Source organism: Sceloporus undulatus, chromosome 4 (genome assembly GCF_019175285.1).
Source record: "Sceloporus undulatus isolate JIND9_A2432 ecotype Alabama chromosome 4, SceUnd_v1.1, whole genome shotgun sequence".
In the NCBI taxonomy this organism is placed as follows: domain Eukaryota; kingdom Metazoa; phylum Chordata; class Lepidosauria; order Squamata; family Phrynosomatidae; genus Sceloporus; species Sceloporus undulatus.
Genome location: NC_056525.1, coordinates 57,156,010 through 57,172,553, shown reverse-complemented (window position 1 = coordinate 57,172,553; position 16,544 = coordinate 57,156,010). Strand labels below are relative to the sequence as shown.

General features: G+C 38.3%; 1 protein-coding gene across 3 annotated transcripts in view; it reads left to right on the top strand.

Annotated features, from left to right (window-relative positions):
• RASSF5 (Ras association domain family member 5) overlaps positions 1 to 16,544 on the top strand; it is a 133,135-nt gene that overhangs the window by 13,980 nt on the left and 102,611 nt on the right. The window contains exon 1 of one of the 3 annotated variants that reach the window (XM_042461943.1): positions 10,909 to 11,867. The exons of the other annotated variants lie outside the window; for them this stretch is intronic. Within the exon in view, the coding sequence (XP_042317877.1) occupies positions 11,714 to 11,867 (154 nt within the window). The 5' untranslated portion in view covers positions 10,909 to 11,713. Of the gene's footprint in view, positions 1 to 10,908; positions 11,868 to 16,544 lie in introns of those variants that run through there. 3 annotated transcript variants of the gene reach the window in all.

The following is a 16,544-nucleotide window of genomic DNA, read 5'->3' as shown; positions in this document are numbered from 1 at the left end:
CGCTTGGCCTCCGCCCCCCGCCGCGATCACGGCGAGGCCCGGGGCCCAGGCGGCGAGTTAAAGCCTCCTTAATTGTTTTGTAAGCCGCTCTGATCGTTGGAAGGGCGGGGTATAAATAAAATTTTTATTTATTATTATCAGTTTTTAACTAGGCAAAATGTTTAAAACAGCTGCATCAAAATTAATGTAGTACAGACTTGATCAAGATACTCTTCTACAGAAATATCACTATGATTTTTTTAAAAATCCTTTTTATATGGTTACTCTTTTACAAATACCTTCTATGACTATCGCTTTAAGTGAGGATTAAAATCTTATTTATTTATTTATTTATTTTGAAAGGAAACGTTTTTCATTTTAATTGAATTTTGAACACTATACTGGGACTCTTAAAAATGTTTCTGCTTTAAATAAAATCTAGCTATAATAAAAACAAATAGTTTATGATTTCTTCAAGTTCCATGATCCTTGATCAAACACATTGGGTACATTTGGATGTCACATTTTGGGCCTGGAGAAGGGATAGAGAATGACTGGCCTTCCAGTTGTTGTTGAACTGCAACTTCCACTAGTGCTGACCAGCCTAGTCAATGGTGCGGGACACTGGGAGTTGAAGTCTGTCAACCTTTGGAACAACAAAACATTTTCTGTAATGGTCCTTCTTCTCCTTTCCCTTCCCTTATATTTGTGGCTTAATGCATTACTATAAATAACATAGATCTCCAAACTGGTCTTTCATGCCATTATTGGAAATCACAGCTACAAAACAAAAGCTAGATACTAATGTATTAAACTAAGTTTGGGAGAACAGGAAGCATGTGGAGGAGGAACTGGGGTATGTATGCTAATGGGTTTTCTTTCCTCTGCATCATGGCATGAAGAATTATAAACAAGATGGCTGGACGCAGCCTGAAACATGTAAGGTGAAGGACAAGATGGTACGTCTTCCCATTCCATGCACTCCAAGGCAGATTAGCAGCCGAGTTTTCCTTCATCACTGGGGAGAAGACAATATCCTTTACTACACCATGAAACTATGGTGTCTGTGCGTATGTTAAATGAATATGTATACTTTCTGTGGTACAGAGGTTAGCAGGCTATATTAGGGGTTACAGAGCAGGTCAGGGCATACATTCAGCAATCTCTCCACACTTTGCTGTTGCTCTCCATCCTCAGGAGCCAAACTCACTCTGCCTTGTAGTGATTTTTAATGTTAAAGGCAACACAGTGTATGACCTCTTATATTCCTTAGACTTAACATTTTGTAAATTATGAAGCTTAAGTCTTTTCAGCTTTACAGCAAATGGTTTGACTTCTCAGTGTTGCCAATCTGGTGACTTTCACACCAAAATGGGTACTTTTCAGAGCCTTTGGTGTGATTTTGGTGATTGGTTTTAATGGTAATTTTGAGAGTTGAAATAAGTATTTGGTGAGATGTGGGGGGGATTTGGTGAGTTTTGGCCAAACGTTTGGGGAATTATCTTCGAGGCTTGTTGGCAACACTGCCAGTGTCAGGGAGGAATAATGGACTGCCCAGCAACTACCAGCCTTTGCTTTTGGACAACTTGGATTCTACTTTGTCACACTGCACAATTAAAGTAGGTATGGGAGTTGTGGTCAGAATATCTGGTAGGCCAAAGATCTCCTGCTCCTGCCTTAGTTATTTAAATCAATGTATCCTGCCTCTGGCCCACATTGGCATTATTCTGTTCCAGAAATGACCAGAAAATCAGTCAAAGAAAATCAGTCAAAGATAAATCTGAGAAACATTTCAAGGTGGCCAGAGCAGAATTATAGGATTTGTCAGTGTATTTTTAAAAAATGACAAGATATTTAATGAACTGAAACATTTCACGTGTCCCTTCGCTTTCTTTTAGAAACTGGTTGTATAATCGCAGTTGAGCACAGGACTGGAAGGGAAATTAAGCTTTTGCTTCAGTGACTTACAGTGTCTCTATTATTATTTTCCTGTGAGTGTCATAGGCTGTTTGCATTTTATGAAACTCAGGCTTACCTGAGTTAAAAGGGTATTGGAGAGCCTTTTTTTCTCACACTCATCCACTGAAAACTGATTGAGATATTGGATATTAATATTCTTTGAGCTGTTCCATATATATATACATATGTTATTCTAGAGATTTAACACAGCTTAGCCCTGCAACAGCTATAAAGTTAGAGATGGACAACTAGCTAATGGTCTGGATTTTTTTTTAAAGAAGTTTATCTTCTATGCTTGCATCAGCAACATTAAAGATTAAGCTTTCAAGTGAACATTATGATTTCTTCTTATGGGAAAATACTTTATAAATCCAAGAAGAATAACTGTTTGGGACTATTTTTATTAGCCTTTCATATTTCCAGTAAAGGACACCTAGTCTTCCTTCATTTTTCAGCCCTTTCCACTTCTGCTCTCTTGATTTGTGTATGCATTCAATTGCTTCCCCCTGAGCAGGCCCAGGTGGCTAGCCAGCCAAGTGTGACCATTGCATTTTGAGAGACCATAAAATGATGATTGCTCTGCTTCAGTGTCTGTGGCATGTTGTTTACAATCTAACCCCAAAGCAGCTGGTAACACAGTGTAATATGCCACTGGAATCTATCAGTTCAGGTGGCAGAGTCATAAGAAGCAATCCTCAGTGTCAGCTCCACTCTATCAGATATGGAAAATTTCTTGTGTGGCTATTTCTAGGGAAGGTTTATGGAATGTATAATGGTGGACCCTTTGTTGTGTGCCTTCAAGTAATATCCAATTCATGGGGTTTTCATGGGGTTTTCTTGGCAAGATTTGTTCAGAGGGGATTTGCCATTGCCATCCTCTGGGGCTGAGAGAGTGTGACTTGCCTAAGGCCACCTAGTGGGTTTCATGGCTGAGTGGGAAATCAAACCCTTATCACCAGCATCATAGTCCAAGACTCAAACCACAATGCCATGCTGACTCTCATAATGCCATGCTGGCTCTCATAATGGTGGACCCTACATTCAGAATAATATGTGGGCTATTTCACAGGAAAGAAGTGTAGATTGCACCTGCTTCTTTATAGAGTTACGACAGCACCAATCCGACAAACTACCCGAAACGTGTCCAAAAAGGAATGCAGCAAGTTGCATTATTCTGTTGCTGCATCTTGTTCAGTGTTGTTTACAGTGACTAGAAGCTGCTATCCACAGTTTCAGAAAGGGGTAAACAGACTGTTAATGGACATGTTGTTTAGGTAATATACACTTGGTATAGTTGGAATATTTTAGTGTGATAATCCTAACTTCACTGAACCTTTAGAGCTGCTTAGCTGTCAGTGGCAGCATTGGTGGACTTAAATCCTAGATTTGTTTCTTCACTGGAGCAGATGCAAGTAAAGCTATCATTGACTAATGATCTCACACGTTAGAGTTATCCAACTGACAACCAATACCACCCACATAGATTGATAGCATTGGGAGGTAGGTCAGCTACTCCAGTCCCTTTTCTGTTGTGTGCCTTCAAGTCCTTTTCACCGTATGGTGACCCTGTTATGGGGTTTTCTGGGGGTGAAAGTGTGTTTTTGCCAAATAGTTCAGCTCTCTATTGCAGATAAAACCTCTTCCCTTTAAGCTGGTTCAGTGAGAGACTCATATTGCACTAGTGCCAGATAATATTGCAACTGAAGGAAAAGGATGCTATGCATCATCATTGTTGTCTGCTCCAACTTTGGAGAAAAATTGTGGCAGTCAGGTCCAGCTCTACAATATATAAACCAAGTTGTTTTTTTTTAAAAAATGAACATGTGCGGAATAGAATTTATCCCTAAATTAGTTCCCAGAACACTTTGAAGAGTAGGTTTTCCTATGATTGTATCTGTCTTGCAGGTTTCTGTGCATCTAAATGTTTTTTTCCCAAAGAGCCGACACATTACTTAATAGAAAAATAATTACAGTATAATGTTGTTTCACTTTTTATATCTTGTGAAAGAACTTGTTTCTCACTAAACTCTTTAGCTCCTTTCTCAGCTGTTTTTCTTCCTTGTCTGAGGAGGATAAGAAGATTAGATTTACTATGAGATCAGGATTACAGTATAATCACAGTTCAGGAATAAGGTCTGTCTGCTTATATAAAATGACTGTAGTTGTTTAGTCCTTTTAATATATTGCCTTATCTAATTATTTAAAAGTTGAGACTTTTGGTTAAATGGCTATTGACACAGACTGTGCCTGCAATATTATGACTTTACTTTGCCTAGCCCTAGTCCTTACATGTGACTTAAATTTTACTTGGTTTGCTGTAATATGCTGTAGTCCAGTAACTTAAGAAATCCAAGAAATTTAATTCTTCTTGTGTTTGAACACAAAAAAAGTAATGCTTAAAAGTAATGCACTCATTTGCTCATTCTTCAATATGAACCTGCTGTACAGGATTTGCATATATCATCAACAGGATTCTAGCCAGGTCTACCATTCCTGGGAGGGCTGCGGGATAACACAACAGCCAAAGGTGTACAAAAGCACTTCTGGTCACAGCAGCTACCTGACCCTCAAGAACATACTATAGTTGTGAACCTGTTTTTTTCAGAGGGACTGCAGACCCATTAAGATCAGGCTGTACGCTCACTTTGGGACAGACTTGTCTGCTAACCAATCTGGCCATTATCTTGTTTGGATAGAAATTCAATTTATTCGCCCTCATATAGTCCCTTCACTGCATCCAGGCAATGGCTATGGATGTCTGCATTATCCTTGACATCAAATAGAAAATGGAGCAAGGGTGGGGATGGGGAGAAGCCTTGTTTGGTCCATTTGGAGAAGAGCTGTAGACCAGTGATAAAGATCCCAATATCTCTGGGTAGAGCTGGGAAAGATCCCTGTTTGAAATTCTCAGTTCAAGTGCAGACTGAAGTAGATGGATCAGTTATCAGGTGCATCCAGACTGATTAAAAAGTCTAGAAAGTCCAGATTTTGTTCCTGTTCTTCCAGTTATTTTTGGTGATCCACACACATTTTGTTGATCCCAGAATACCTTATCTGCTTGTGATAGTGCAGAGATTTTTTATACCATCCCCAGGTTGATTTATTTTAACTAGGTAAAATGAAAGGACAGGAATAAAATCTGGGACTTTTGTCAGTGTGGATGTCCTGTAAGGCAGCTTCTTGTTATCACTGCAATTAGAGCTGCTTTTTATTCTCTTCATCTATTACTGATAATTTCCATCGAGTTCACAGGAGTTCTGTGGCTGCTTTGGTCAAAGAAGTACTGTGATAAGAGAAGCTACACTAATCAAATCGATGCCTGGATGGTGGTAAACCTCCTTGGTACTTCTGCTGTCAGCCTCTTTCTTGTCTTTTCAGAAAAACATAAGTCCAAAAAGATCAAAATTATGTATCCATGATTTATATTAAGGAAAATACTTAAGAAGAAGTAGTTTTATATCTGTTTAGAGCAGGGGTAGGCAACCTGCGCCCGCGGGCCGGATGCGGCCTGGCAAGGCCATGGGACCGGCCCCAGCCCGGTCCAGCCGCCGATTGCCGCCGGGGCCTTTGGGGGGGCAATTGTCTATAGAAGCCTCAGAAACATGCATTTATACTAACATTTTTTAAAAAATTAGCAAATTTTTTCGCGTGTCCTCCATTTTTTTTAAAGTGTCTTCCATTTGAAATTTTTGTCCTATATTTGTCCTGGTTTATTTATATATTTAATTTTTTCAAAAATTATTTAATTATTATTATTTTTTTTTGCTTCGGCCCCCCAGTTGTCTGAGGGACAGCAACCCGGCCCCCGGCTCAAAAAGGTTGCCTACCCCTGGTTTAGAGAGTCTTCCATTCAGCCATCTGATAAATTGTTTATGTTAATTAGGTGCCCTGTCTTTTAGGATAGTGTCAAATTGCTTCATTACAGTGGAAAATATGCAGTCAGGTTTTATCTTTGCTTCTGTTGCAGTCGTCTCTTGATTGCCCTTAAAAGGAAGTGGTGGAATTGTTGTCATATTTCACTGTGATTCATAAAGCTTCATACATTGTAAAATCACCTCTTTGTCTTTAGCAAGTGTTTGTTTAAGGTAGCTCATTCCTTTAGCAGGCGTGGACATTCTTTTAATAGTATACTGCTCAAAATGCTAGATTTTTCCAGAAAGGAAATTGCTTCTGCTAATATAAGATAGGTCATAGATCAACTTATCTCCACACAAGGTGGGGTCTGGTGGTGTGAGAGTAGTTCTAGTGCAGCCCCCATAGTTTGTAAAAGTTACTTTTTTTTAATTGCAGCTCTCAATTGGATTTCAGCTGGTCTGTGCTGGATGAGGGGTTCTGGGAGCTCTAGATCAAAAAATATTACTTACACACTCTGGTTCTGTTGTCCCTACTTTTATTCCTGTAATGTCTCTACACAGTGGACTGGTGGATGGAATATGTTAATTGTCCTGATTGACAGGTTGCTTATTTGATCAGATGTTAGATTGGTGTTTTGTTTTATACTTTAAAAACTAGTCTAAGAATAGTCTTGTGACTAGCACAAGAGCTCAGCCCATCAGCTCTGTGCATAACACTGCTTTATGGAAAGCAACTGGGGATGGATTGGTTCTCTGACTGACACAAGGGTTAGCCAATCAACCTTCTACAAATTCCATCTCTGCAGGAAAAAAACAACCCAGGAGTCCTATTTTTCACTGATCTCTGTTCAGGGAAGATAGTATGTCCACTACAGCTTTCTACAGGGGTAGAAAAAGTGTAACCTTGTAATTGGACATAGAGTCAGCCCTCTGTATCCACACATTATTTATCCATGAATTCCAACATCCATGGCTTGAACAATATTTTTCATAAAAATATAAATCCCCATAAGCAAATCTTATGTCAAGTACCGGAAATCTTTTTCTAAAAAATGTAACTGACTAGAGTCAAAGCAAAGAGGGCTTAACATAATTTCCTGGAACCTAGTGGGATGGGAAAACAAAGTGGCAGATAAGGAATTTATCAAAACTCTTCAAAAATATGAGATAGTTTGCCTGCAAGAAACTTGGACTCATAAAGATAACCCTCCATACCTTCTAGGCTAGCCAGCTGTAAGAAAACATAAGAAGGGGCGAGGAAGCAGCAGTCTGGGGTCTTTCATATCAGTAGAATTGGCAGGAGAAACTCAGATGGTGGACTTTGGCTTGCAAATATAAGGGCTATTTTATATAAGGGATATATACCATTTATAAACCATTTTACTGTGCCATTTTATTTTATGATATTTGAGTCTGCACAAATTTTGTTATTCATGGGGGTTCTGGAAATAAACTCCAGTGGCTATAAGAGGCCTATTGTATATGCTAAATTTTCATGGCTCCACACTGCAGAAATAATCCAGTTTGAAACCGCTATAACTGCCCTGGCTCGATGCAAGAGAATTCTGGGAATTTTAGTTTTGTAAAACATTTAACCTCCTCTGTCAGAGAGCTCTGGTGCCAAAATAAATCACAGTTCCCAGGATTCCCTAGCACTGAGCTAGGACAATTAAAGCAGTCTCAAAATGGATTATTTCTGCAGTGTGTTTTGACCTTAGTCTGAGACTATGGAATTAATTCAAAGGTATGGATAAACACAGAAAGTGCAGTTTGCTGTCTGTTTATGTATATCTATTGAACATGTTTATGAAATACCCTTTGGTTATTTTGCAAATGTCAATACAGGGTTAGTCAATAAAATCACAAATATCAAAGAAAAGTAAGTAAAATAACCAAAATGAAATCAAAACATTAAAATATTAGAATGCTAATCATTAAAGTGACATTAAGAGCCTCTAAGGAAGAGCCTGGTAATAAATAAACCTAATGAATTGTTCTCCAAGATCCAGCTGTGATCCATAGTCAATAGGAAGGTATGTACTCATCTGAATAAATGGGGAAATCACCCGTGTACCTGACCCCCATTCTTGATGTCCACATAAAGCATAAATATTTGAACCAAAAGAGCTTTTACAGAAGCAAAGAACTCTCATCTCCCAGATCTCACATCCTCAGGAAACTGTGGCCTTCCTTTGCTCAGATATCCAAATGTATCACAGGGCCTTGTGTTACACCTCTCCACACATGGGCCCTCTTCATGCGAAGGTGCATTTCTTTAGACTGGCTCACTGTTAAAATGATGTATGGCAGTAGCATTCTTGATTTAAGTGCAGTCTGTTAATTTAATATTTTCTTCAGATTTCTCAATCCTTACTTCAATTTGTATCACATTTGAACACTCACTTCTAGTTAACTTTTTAGGAACCTACAGCTTCATATGTTCCCTGCTTTTTTGTCAGTTTGTGCAGTTAATTGCCCACTGGTAAACTGAGAAGTCAAATGAATCAAAGAAGTTTCATTTCATTCTGTTGCTTGTTTGAAAATATTAGTCTGAATGAATGCTAACACAGAAAACAAATGAAAATGTATGTATATTTAGTCACTCAGCAGAATTCAGAAAACTGCTATTATAGTTAAAAAAATTTGGAGGCTATGTCTTTGCTTCACTGCTCACCAAGGATTGCACTGGAGGCATGTAGATTATCCCCTTGTGTGAAACCACTACCCAAATTTATTTGTTCAAAAGCATAGGCCATTGGTGTATTCCCATGACTTCATAGAATCTTAGAATCGTAGAGTTGGAAGAGACCACAAGGACCATCCAGTCCAACCCCTGCCATGCAGGAACTCTCAATCAAAGCATCCCCGACAGATGGCCATCCAGCCTCTGTTTAAAGACCTCCAAGGAAGGATACTCTACCACCCTCTGAGGGAGTGTGTTCCACTGTCAAACAGCCCTTACTGTCAGGAAGTTCCTCTTAATGTTGAGGTGGAATCTCTTTTTCTGCAGCTTGCATCCATTGTTCCGTATCTGCATAGCTCTGTATCTAGTTCTGTAGGGAAAAAAAAGCCCAAAATCAATAGGAATGTTTTTGGTGTAACATGAAAGGAGAAAGAGTATTTATGGGAACACATTACTGATTTTTTGAAAAATATAGACACCCTGGAATTGCTTGGGTTTTTGCATTTGTTCAGTTATCATAAGATTTTGTTGAGGCTTATGGTTTGTGTCATGGGAACTCATGATTTTAAAACTCTTCTCAAAAGTGGCCAGTGTAGTTTACATATTACTCTTTCTGTACAGGTGATTGATTCTCCTTGATGAAATGACAAGCTTCTTACTGTATTTTAATTGGTGGCACTTGAGCCATTTATTTGATCAGGTTTCTCAAATAGTTGCAGTTGTCATCAGAAAGTCATTTTCTATAATTAAGATTTCACAAATAGTAATAATGTTGTGTAAATGCAGTATCTATCAATGGAATGCATTATACTTTGGATTTTGTAATTATGTAGATCTTTAGTACTTCTAATATCTTCAGACCAAGCAGTTCCTTTAGAGACTGGATATTCATATCTTGGGGGGGGATTTAATTTTCCCTTGGGTGAATGTGGTTGTCTTGAGAATGAAACTTTTGAAAGCACTAGAGGTTAAGCCTTGCCTTCCACATAAGACTCATAGGTTTGATTCTAGGGCCAACATCTGGTGGCACACAGGAAGAATGTGACTCTCCATAGCTTTGGCAGAGGGGGAAAGAGGCTGCTCCATTTCCCATGCTACTTAGCCAGGGTGTAGAACAACAACTGGCAGCTTGGAAACACAGCTCTGTCTGTATGAACATTGATCAAGGTGTAGCTGAGCACATTCTGGCTACTCTTGAACTCCTTGTGAGAAAGGAGCAGACTCTACCCCAATCATGATTGATTTTTCTCCCCTGAGTGCTCAAAAGTGGTACCTCGGGATACGAAATACCCAGGTTACGAAATTTTCGGGATACGAAAAAATCCCATAGGAAATCATTGTTCCGGGTTACGAATGTTTTTTCGGGATACGAAGAAAATTTTTGGTGCTTTTTTTGGCTTTTTCGCACGAAACGCGGCTTTTCCCCATTAGCGCCTATGGCAATTCGGCTTACGAAGGCTTTTCGGGTTACGAAAGCGGCCGCGGAACGAATTAATTTCGTAACCCGAGGCACCACTGTAGTTGAAACACTAGATCAGGTGAACTCCTGATCTTGATTGGTGTCCAGGGAGATGGAGCTGCACCACCAAGTCCCCCAGCTATTGTTTTGTATTGAATGAGGGAGTGTTGTGGAAGGAAGAACTGAATACCTCCTTTCACAATCTGAGAAAAATCACTACACTAGTATAACCAGGAGTTACACTAGTCACCAACAAGATGCTGGCTTGTGGATGCAATCTGGGGAGTGAGCAGCATTAAACTCAGTAGGATTGCCTACTGAATAAATGCATACAATTGCCTTGTATGTTAGGGGCTGTGCACACCAGCCATATAGACCGGCCTGAGGCAGAGGCATTGCATGGTATCCACATGACACACACCTCAACTCTGCCCCCAAGGTGGTGTGATGCCACTTGCCACTCCACAGAGTTCGTGGTGTCACGACACTCCTCTGACACTGCATCCACATGATGCAGCACCAAAGGAGTGCCTTAAAGCCACAGCACCATGGCTATCACACCCTTTCCAGGGCACAAAAAGGAGCCACTTTTTGCAGCTCCTTTTTGCACCCTGGAAAGGCCAGATCAGGGCTGTGGTTGCCGCGGCCCCAATCTGGTGCAGCTGGAGGTGGCTGTAGGCCACCCCTTAGGGGTGGTCTGCATAGCCCCTCAATTTCCAGAGAGACTGCTGTTTTAAAAAGAAGTAGCCTTTAAAGCATTATTTAAGTCTTGGTTGTGACAGTGCCCCTTCAAATCATTTCTGACTTAATGGTGACTAAGGCTAGTCAGTTTATTTCAACATATGCTTTGATTTGGTGGGCTACAGTTCATTTCTTCACATGCTATTGAAAAAGTGAGCTGTAGTCTCCCTGAGCCTATGGTGAAATAAACGGTTTTCCATGAGAATTAGCCTTTTCTTCTCTTTATAAATTGTAAATTAAATTTATATTCTTTGTTCTGGAACTAGATAGTAGACAAGGGTTTTGTGGTATATCATATAGGACTAGACAGAAATAGTGCTAGAGAAATTACATTTTTCAACTACAATCTCCACAATGAGAATAGTCCAAAAGGTAATATTTGTATGCTAGGGGGACCTGAACTCCAGTCCCTGCCCATTAATAGGGTATGTTACTCCCTTCTAGCTCAGTCCAATCAAAAATCTGCCATTCAGTGATCCTAGAGAGAACATATTAATCAAAACTGTAAATAATCAAATCTGCAAAACTCAAATCCCCAGATGTTGAGGAACAAATGTATTGATATCCAGGCAAATGGATGAATTAGGCACCTAACCTCTTAAGATTATGGGTTTAAAATCTTAACTTAAATCAAGTTGCTGGCAGAAAATAAGAACTTGAGAGCTAAGGTTGTTGGAAGGAGGCTTCACAGAGAAAGAGATGGCTTCTGGTCTCTCTCTTGACTGTAGCCTCTTCCGTCAGGTTGCTTTATCTTATCAAACAAAAAGCCCCAGAAATAGAAAGTTTTCCATGAGTTACAGAGGCAGCCCTGGAAGTTTCTGGGCTGTGGTGTCCGTGCTTTTCTGATCTTTCTGTGTCTGTTTAAGTCAAAGAAAAAACGGAGTTGCCAACAAATGATAAATATATACTTCAATTTTGCAACATAAATAAGCTGCAAGTAATACTGTATTTTCTGCTTTCAATAACATCCTGCATTTGAGGACTGTATTTGAGCCTGCTTGCTTTTGCTGAAAAAACTATTGATCTTCTGTTAGAAGAATGACAGAAGGGAAAGCAGAATCTGCGGCTTGCTTTGGGTTACTAACAAAGAGAATATGCAAGCTCTTTGGGCATTTCCCGAAGTCTAAATCGTGGTCTGAGGGTCTTCACTTCCAACTGAAGAGGTCCAGCAGGGAGATCTTTCTGGCGAAAGGTAGGTTGTAGTCATTCTGGTAAATGTATGTACAGATTCCAGTAAAAAAAATTGAAAAATATGGAGTGGTTGCTCTTGGTTAAGTGGATTAACAGAGTTGTACAAAGCTGCTTTGCAGCATTCATAGGAAACTGTATGACTAATAACCTGAACATTAGCAATTTTCAGGCAAATTTTTAAAAATGAAGTCCCCAGTACCATGTGTCTTAGTTGCTGTTTTATACCTTAATGAGTCTATAGTATTATGTAGTCCGATCATTGTGATTATTATCAAAAAGCTACAGAACTTCTTTATTACATCTCACTGTTGGTATGTAATACTGTAGTAATATACTGCCTGGTTAGTTATTGCTACACTGATACATTACCTGACTCTGTTACTGCTTTTGTGAACTGTAATAAAAGTGTTCTCTTTAATAAGGCATTTTGGATGAAAATCTGGATTGAAATGCTAGATTTTCAAGTGCAATAATGTGCTTTTCTTAAGGAATGTCCTCTTTCTTTCTTTTTTGGAACAGCCAGCCTTAATTTCTAGTTCTCATCAGTAATTTCTGCTTGGAGAAGGTCACCTTAACTTCAGAACTCTACTTTCAGTTTTCTGAAGCTTCAATACAAAACACCCCCCCCACCCAAATAAAACCAAACAATTGTCTAATTCTTAAGGTTGTGATTGCCAGGGAATTAGAGATTAAAGAGTAATAGAAGTTGTTTCTCTGTGACTTTTCAAGTCAGTCAGCTCCTGGAAGGGAGAAATAGAGACTTTGGAGAGATAAAGTTAAGGATAATGGATATATACAATTCTAAATATTTTAAAATGGTGTAACTTTATATTTCATAATTCATATTGACTTCTTTATGGTCCATTTTCTTCCATCTTCTTAAGTGATGTAGCCACACAGTGCTTTGACCATAATATCTTTATGAATACCCTATGACCTTCAGGAAAACTATGCTTAGCTGTTGAGTGCATGAAATAGGAACTCATTTATTCTCTCAAATAGGCCAAGAATTATTCAGCAATCATTTCCTTGCTCATTTTTTTTTTACTTCTGAATATGAGATAGAGTTATAGATTTTTTAAAAAATCAATCAGGCATGGATAGCATAGCTGAAATCAGCAGGGTAGCTGTGCTCTAGAGGTATCCAGCTAGTACATTTTAGTAGAATTTTTACCAATAATCTCAGATTTTATGTGCTCATAAGTACTGGAAAAATTGTTTTGCCCTATGATTGAACAAAGCATTTATCCTTCTTTGAGCTTCTGCTTGATGATACCTGTCATTTGGCAGCAATTTGGCTAATTTCGAACTAAAGAATGGCTCCCTCCATCGTCTTTTTTGCAAGCCAGGAACATTTTGTTGTTTTTGTGGTAAAGGATGCTTTAGTATAGTACTTCTGTGTTTTACATGTGTCACATGTCAATATGGGTGACACATCTTTAGAAATTGTGTTGTCAGTTTTCCTATTGGGTTATCTTAGCCCAATGAGTGTTAGTTTTTGAATATATGGAGTCGCCAATACCTAGAAGCCATGTTTTCATTTATAATGGGGTTGATAAAGGCTTTGTTTCCACTTCCAACACTGAAAATTAGATCTATGTCTTGCTGCTTTCAGAATGTGAAAGAACTGCTGACATTGTGTATGGTGGATTCATATTGCAATACCACAACACTAAAGACCCAGATTCCCTCAGTCAGTATAGTGTCCTTGGGCTAATCCATCAATGGAGAATGTATTTGCAATGCTCATTAGCCTTTGATAGCATAGCTAATGGTGAGGGTTGATAGAAGATGCATTTCAATATGTGGAAGTTCAACCATTCCTTGGACTTTGTTAGTGCACTGGCTCTTTGTAGTTAAGAGGCAGTACCTACCTATTCTACATGAACTCAGATCTCCAGGGCCAGATAAATAGGGATGGAAGAAATTTTTGAAAATGTGGTTGAAAAATATATACATATATATTTAGTGTTGAGAAACCCTAATGAGAGGAATCCTGGACTGATGGGAATCTTCACACTTCAGAACTTACTCTACTCAAAATGTTATTTTCTGCTGATTCTAGGGCAGAAAATGCTGTTCTATTCGCATAACAACTGTGTGGGCATTTTATGCAGAAATGAGCCCTGAATTGCAAATAGTCTTCAAGAACTGGATGGTTTTTGAAGACCTTTGTGCAGTGGGAAGAAAATGACTAAAATTCCTAAATACTAATTACTTCCTTCAAGAAGAAAATCAGTGAAATATTGTATCCCACCAGATATACGTACTGTGACAAAGGGTGCTAAAGGAATATGCAAATATAGTCTCAGAGTCTTTACCAATAGACTTCTGAGAATTCTTGGTGAATAAGAGAGGTCCCAGCAGACTGGAGGATGTTGTTCCCATCTTCAAGAAGGGGAAGAAAGAGAACCCAACACAAGCAGATACTGACCAGTCAGGTTGATAGCAATACCCAGTAAGGTTCTAGAACAGATTATTAAACAGTCAGTTTATGCACATTTAATTGATTGTAGAGCTGGGTTTAAACTAAACTAAAATTAATTTCCTCAGGAGTAAATGTAAGATGCTGTATTAAGGCAAGAAAATCAAAATTAATACATACAGGATGCTTTTATGGAGGGAAGGCAAAAAGCTTCAGCTGACTAAGATGATGGCAAAACATGGACAATACCTGTCAAAATGCTTCTAGAATTGCCAATTAAAATAGTTTTTCTAAGTAACCATTATTCATTGTATTCAGTAAATTAATTTTGCTCTCACCTGTAATGTGACTTGTGAAATGTAACTTTGTTGGAGCCTTATTTGACACACATGCACATGCACACACACACCGGCCGCCCAATAAGTAAATACACAGACATCTACTTTGCTTCTAGTTCTTAGGGGATGTCTCTCCCTTCTGGCAGTTCTTTCTGGGCCATGGCATGCAGCTTTGTCCTAAAGCTTGTGCTGAGTTTCTAAAATTAGCATTTTCAACAAGTCGCTGAAGTGATTATGCCTGTTCAGAAGGTGATAGTGATCACAAGAGTGTTACTCTAAACCCTACAAAGAAATTCCTCATGGCAGTAAACATGGTCACAGACAGTTTTTTAAAGAAAATGTTAAGGCCCTGCTATGATTTTTGGACTTGTAAATAAATAGAAAATTAAAACCCTAGTTGCTAGCACTGGAAAACAGGAAGAACTGACAGCATGTTAACAGGGCAAAGAAAGTTAACAGAGAGAGTGTTGGGGACCTAAGCGACTGACAAAAATCCAACTCCAAAGGCAATCTAAATTAGGTAAACAACAGATATCTATGTTTGACATATTGATTGAAATGTTACTTAGATGTGTTTGTTGAAGAGTTTGGAAGTCATTAATTACAAACAATATAATTAGCCATAACGTGTTACTTTTGGGGACTTCAACAAGGGTGTAACAAAGTTACATTTCAAAAGAAATATAAAAAGTGGGAACAATGTGGCAGTAATATAATGAATAATATTTTTTAAATTTTTAATTACATTTCAGAGTACTTTTAGACACATTATGAGCAGGATTTTTTTTAGATTTTATGTGATCTCTTATCAATCCTAAATAAACTGAACCTTCCACATTTTGTCTTATCATATAAGACTAAGCCATTAGGAAAAGTCTACTTTTATTTCTGATCTACAAACTATAATCTTAGCTTTCACCTAACATACAGTTCTTACCTTTATCTATTTTAATATGGACTACTAAAACCTATTGCCATTGTATCTCCCTCTCTCTGTTGTACATATTTTATAAATTTCAATTTTTAAAAATTTCAGCAAGTCTTTTAGGATTGATGATTTAGAGGAAGGGGCCTTCCATAATGTGCTTATTGGTCTATATTTGTTGTTTTACGTGGTTTTTTTAATGGCTGTTCTTTTAACAGCTTTTAATTCTATTGAACTTTTATTATGTATTCTTAACTTCTGTGTGATGTGGATTTTAGCTTACCTGTTTTTAACTTTTCTAAGCCCCTTGAAGCCCAGACTGTGAAAATCGTTGTTGTTGTTATCGTCATCATCATAATTGTCATCATGGTGGGTGGGTGGTGGTTGCATTTATAATACAGATATTAAGCAGATGTGATGAGTTTTAATCCCAGAGTGCATCACCTCCTGTTTTCCATTGAGTCTTTACAGTTCTTAACACTGTCTCAAAAATTAATTTAACACATGGTTTGCTTTGCCAAATTTGCATTTCTCTCCCGCCTTCAATTATTCGTATTAATGGGAAATACCTGAAGAGAAAGAAAATGACAGCATTTTTCAGCAGCAAAGTTAGAACACACAGGAACATGCATGTTCAGTCTGAAATTGTATTAAGAATGTTTGAACAACAGGTTCCAATAGCACCTGAATCACTAATTAATTAATTAATATGTTGTGTATTTCCAGAGGCTTGGATCAGGATAAAACTACATGCACTAATTGGCTTCCCCACTACCAGGTTGCTTATGTTATCAGTTTTGTGACTAGTGTTTAAAGATATTGGCACTTTACTTTCTCTGTGACCTCTTCAGTGTCTGCAGTGCATTTCCAATTGTGTATGCTGTGTATATGCCAGATATTCAGATTAACATTTTTGTGCATCTGATAAAGTAAAACTGTAATCTTTGAAGAACTGCTGGACTCTATATTTTTACAGCAACAAAGATGGCT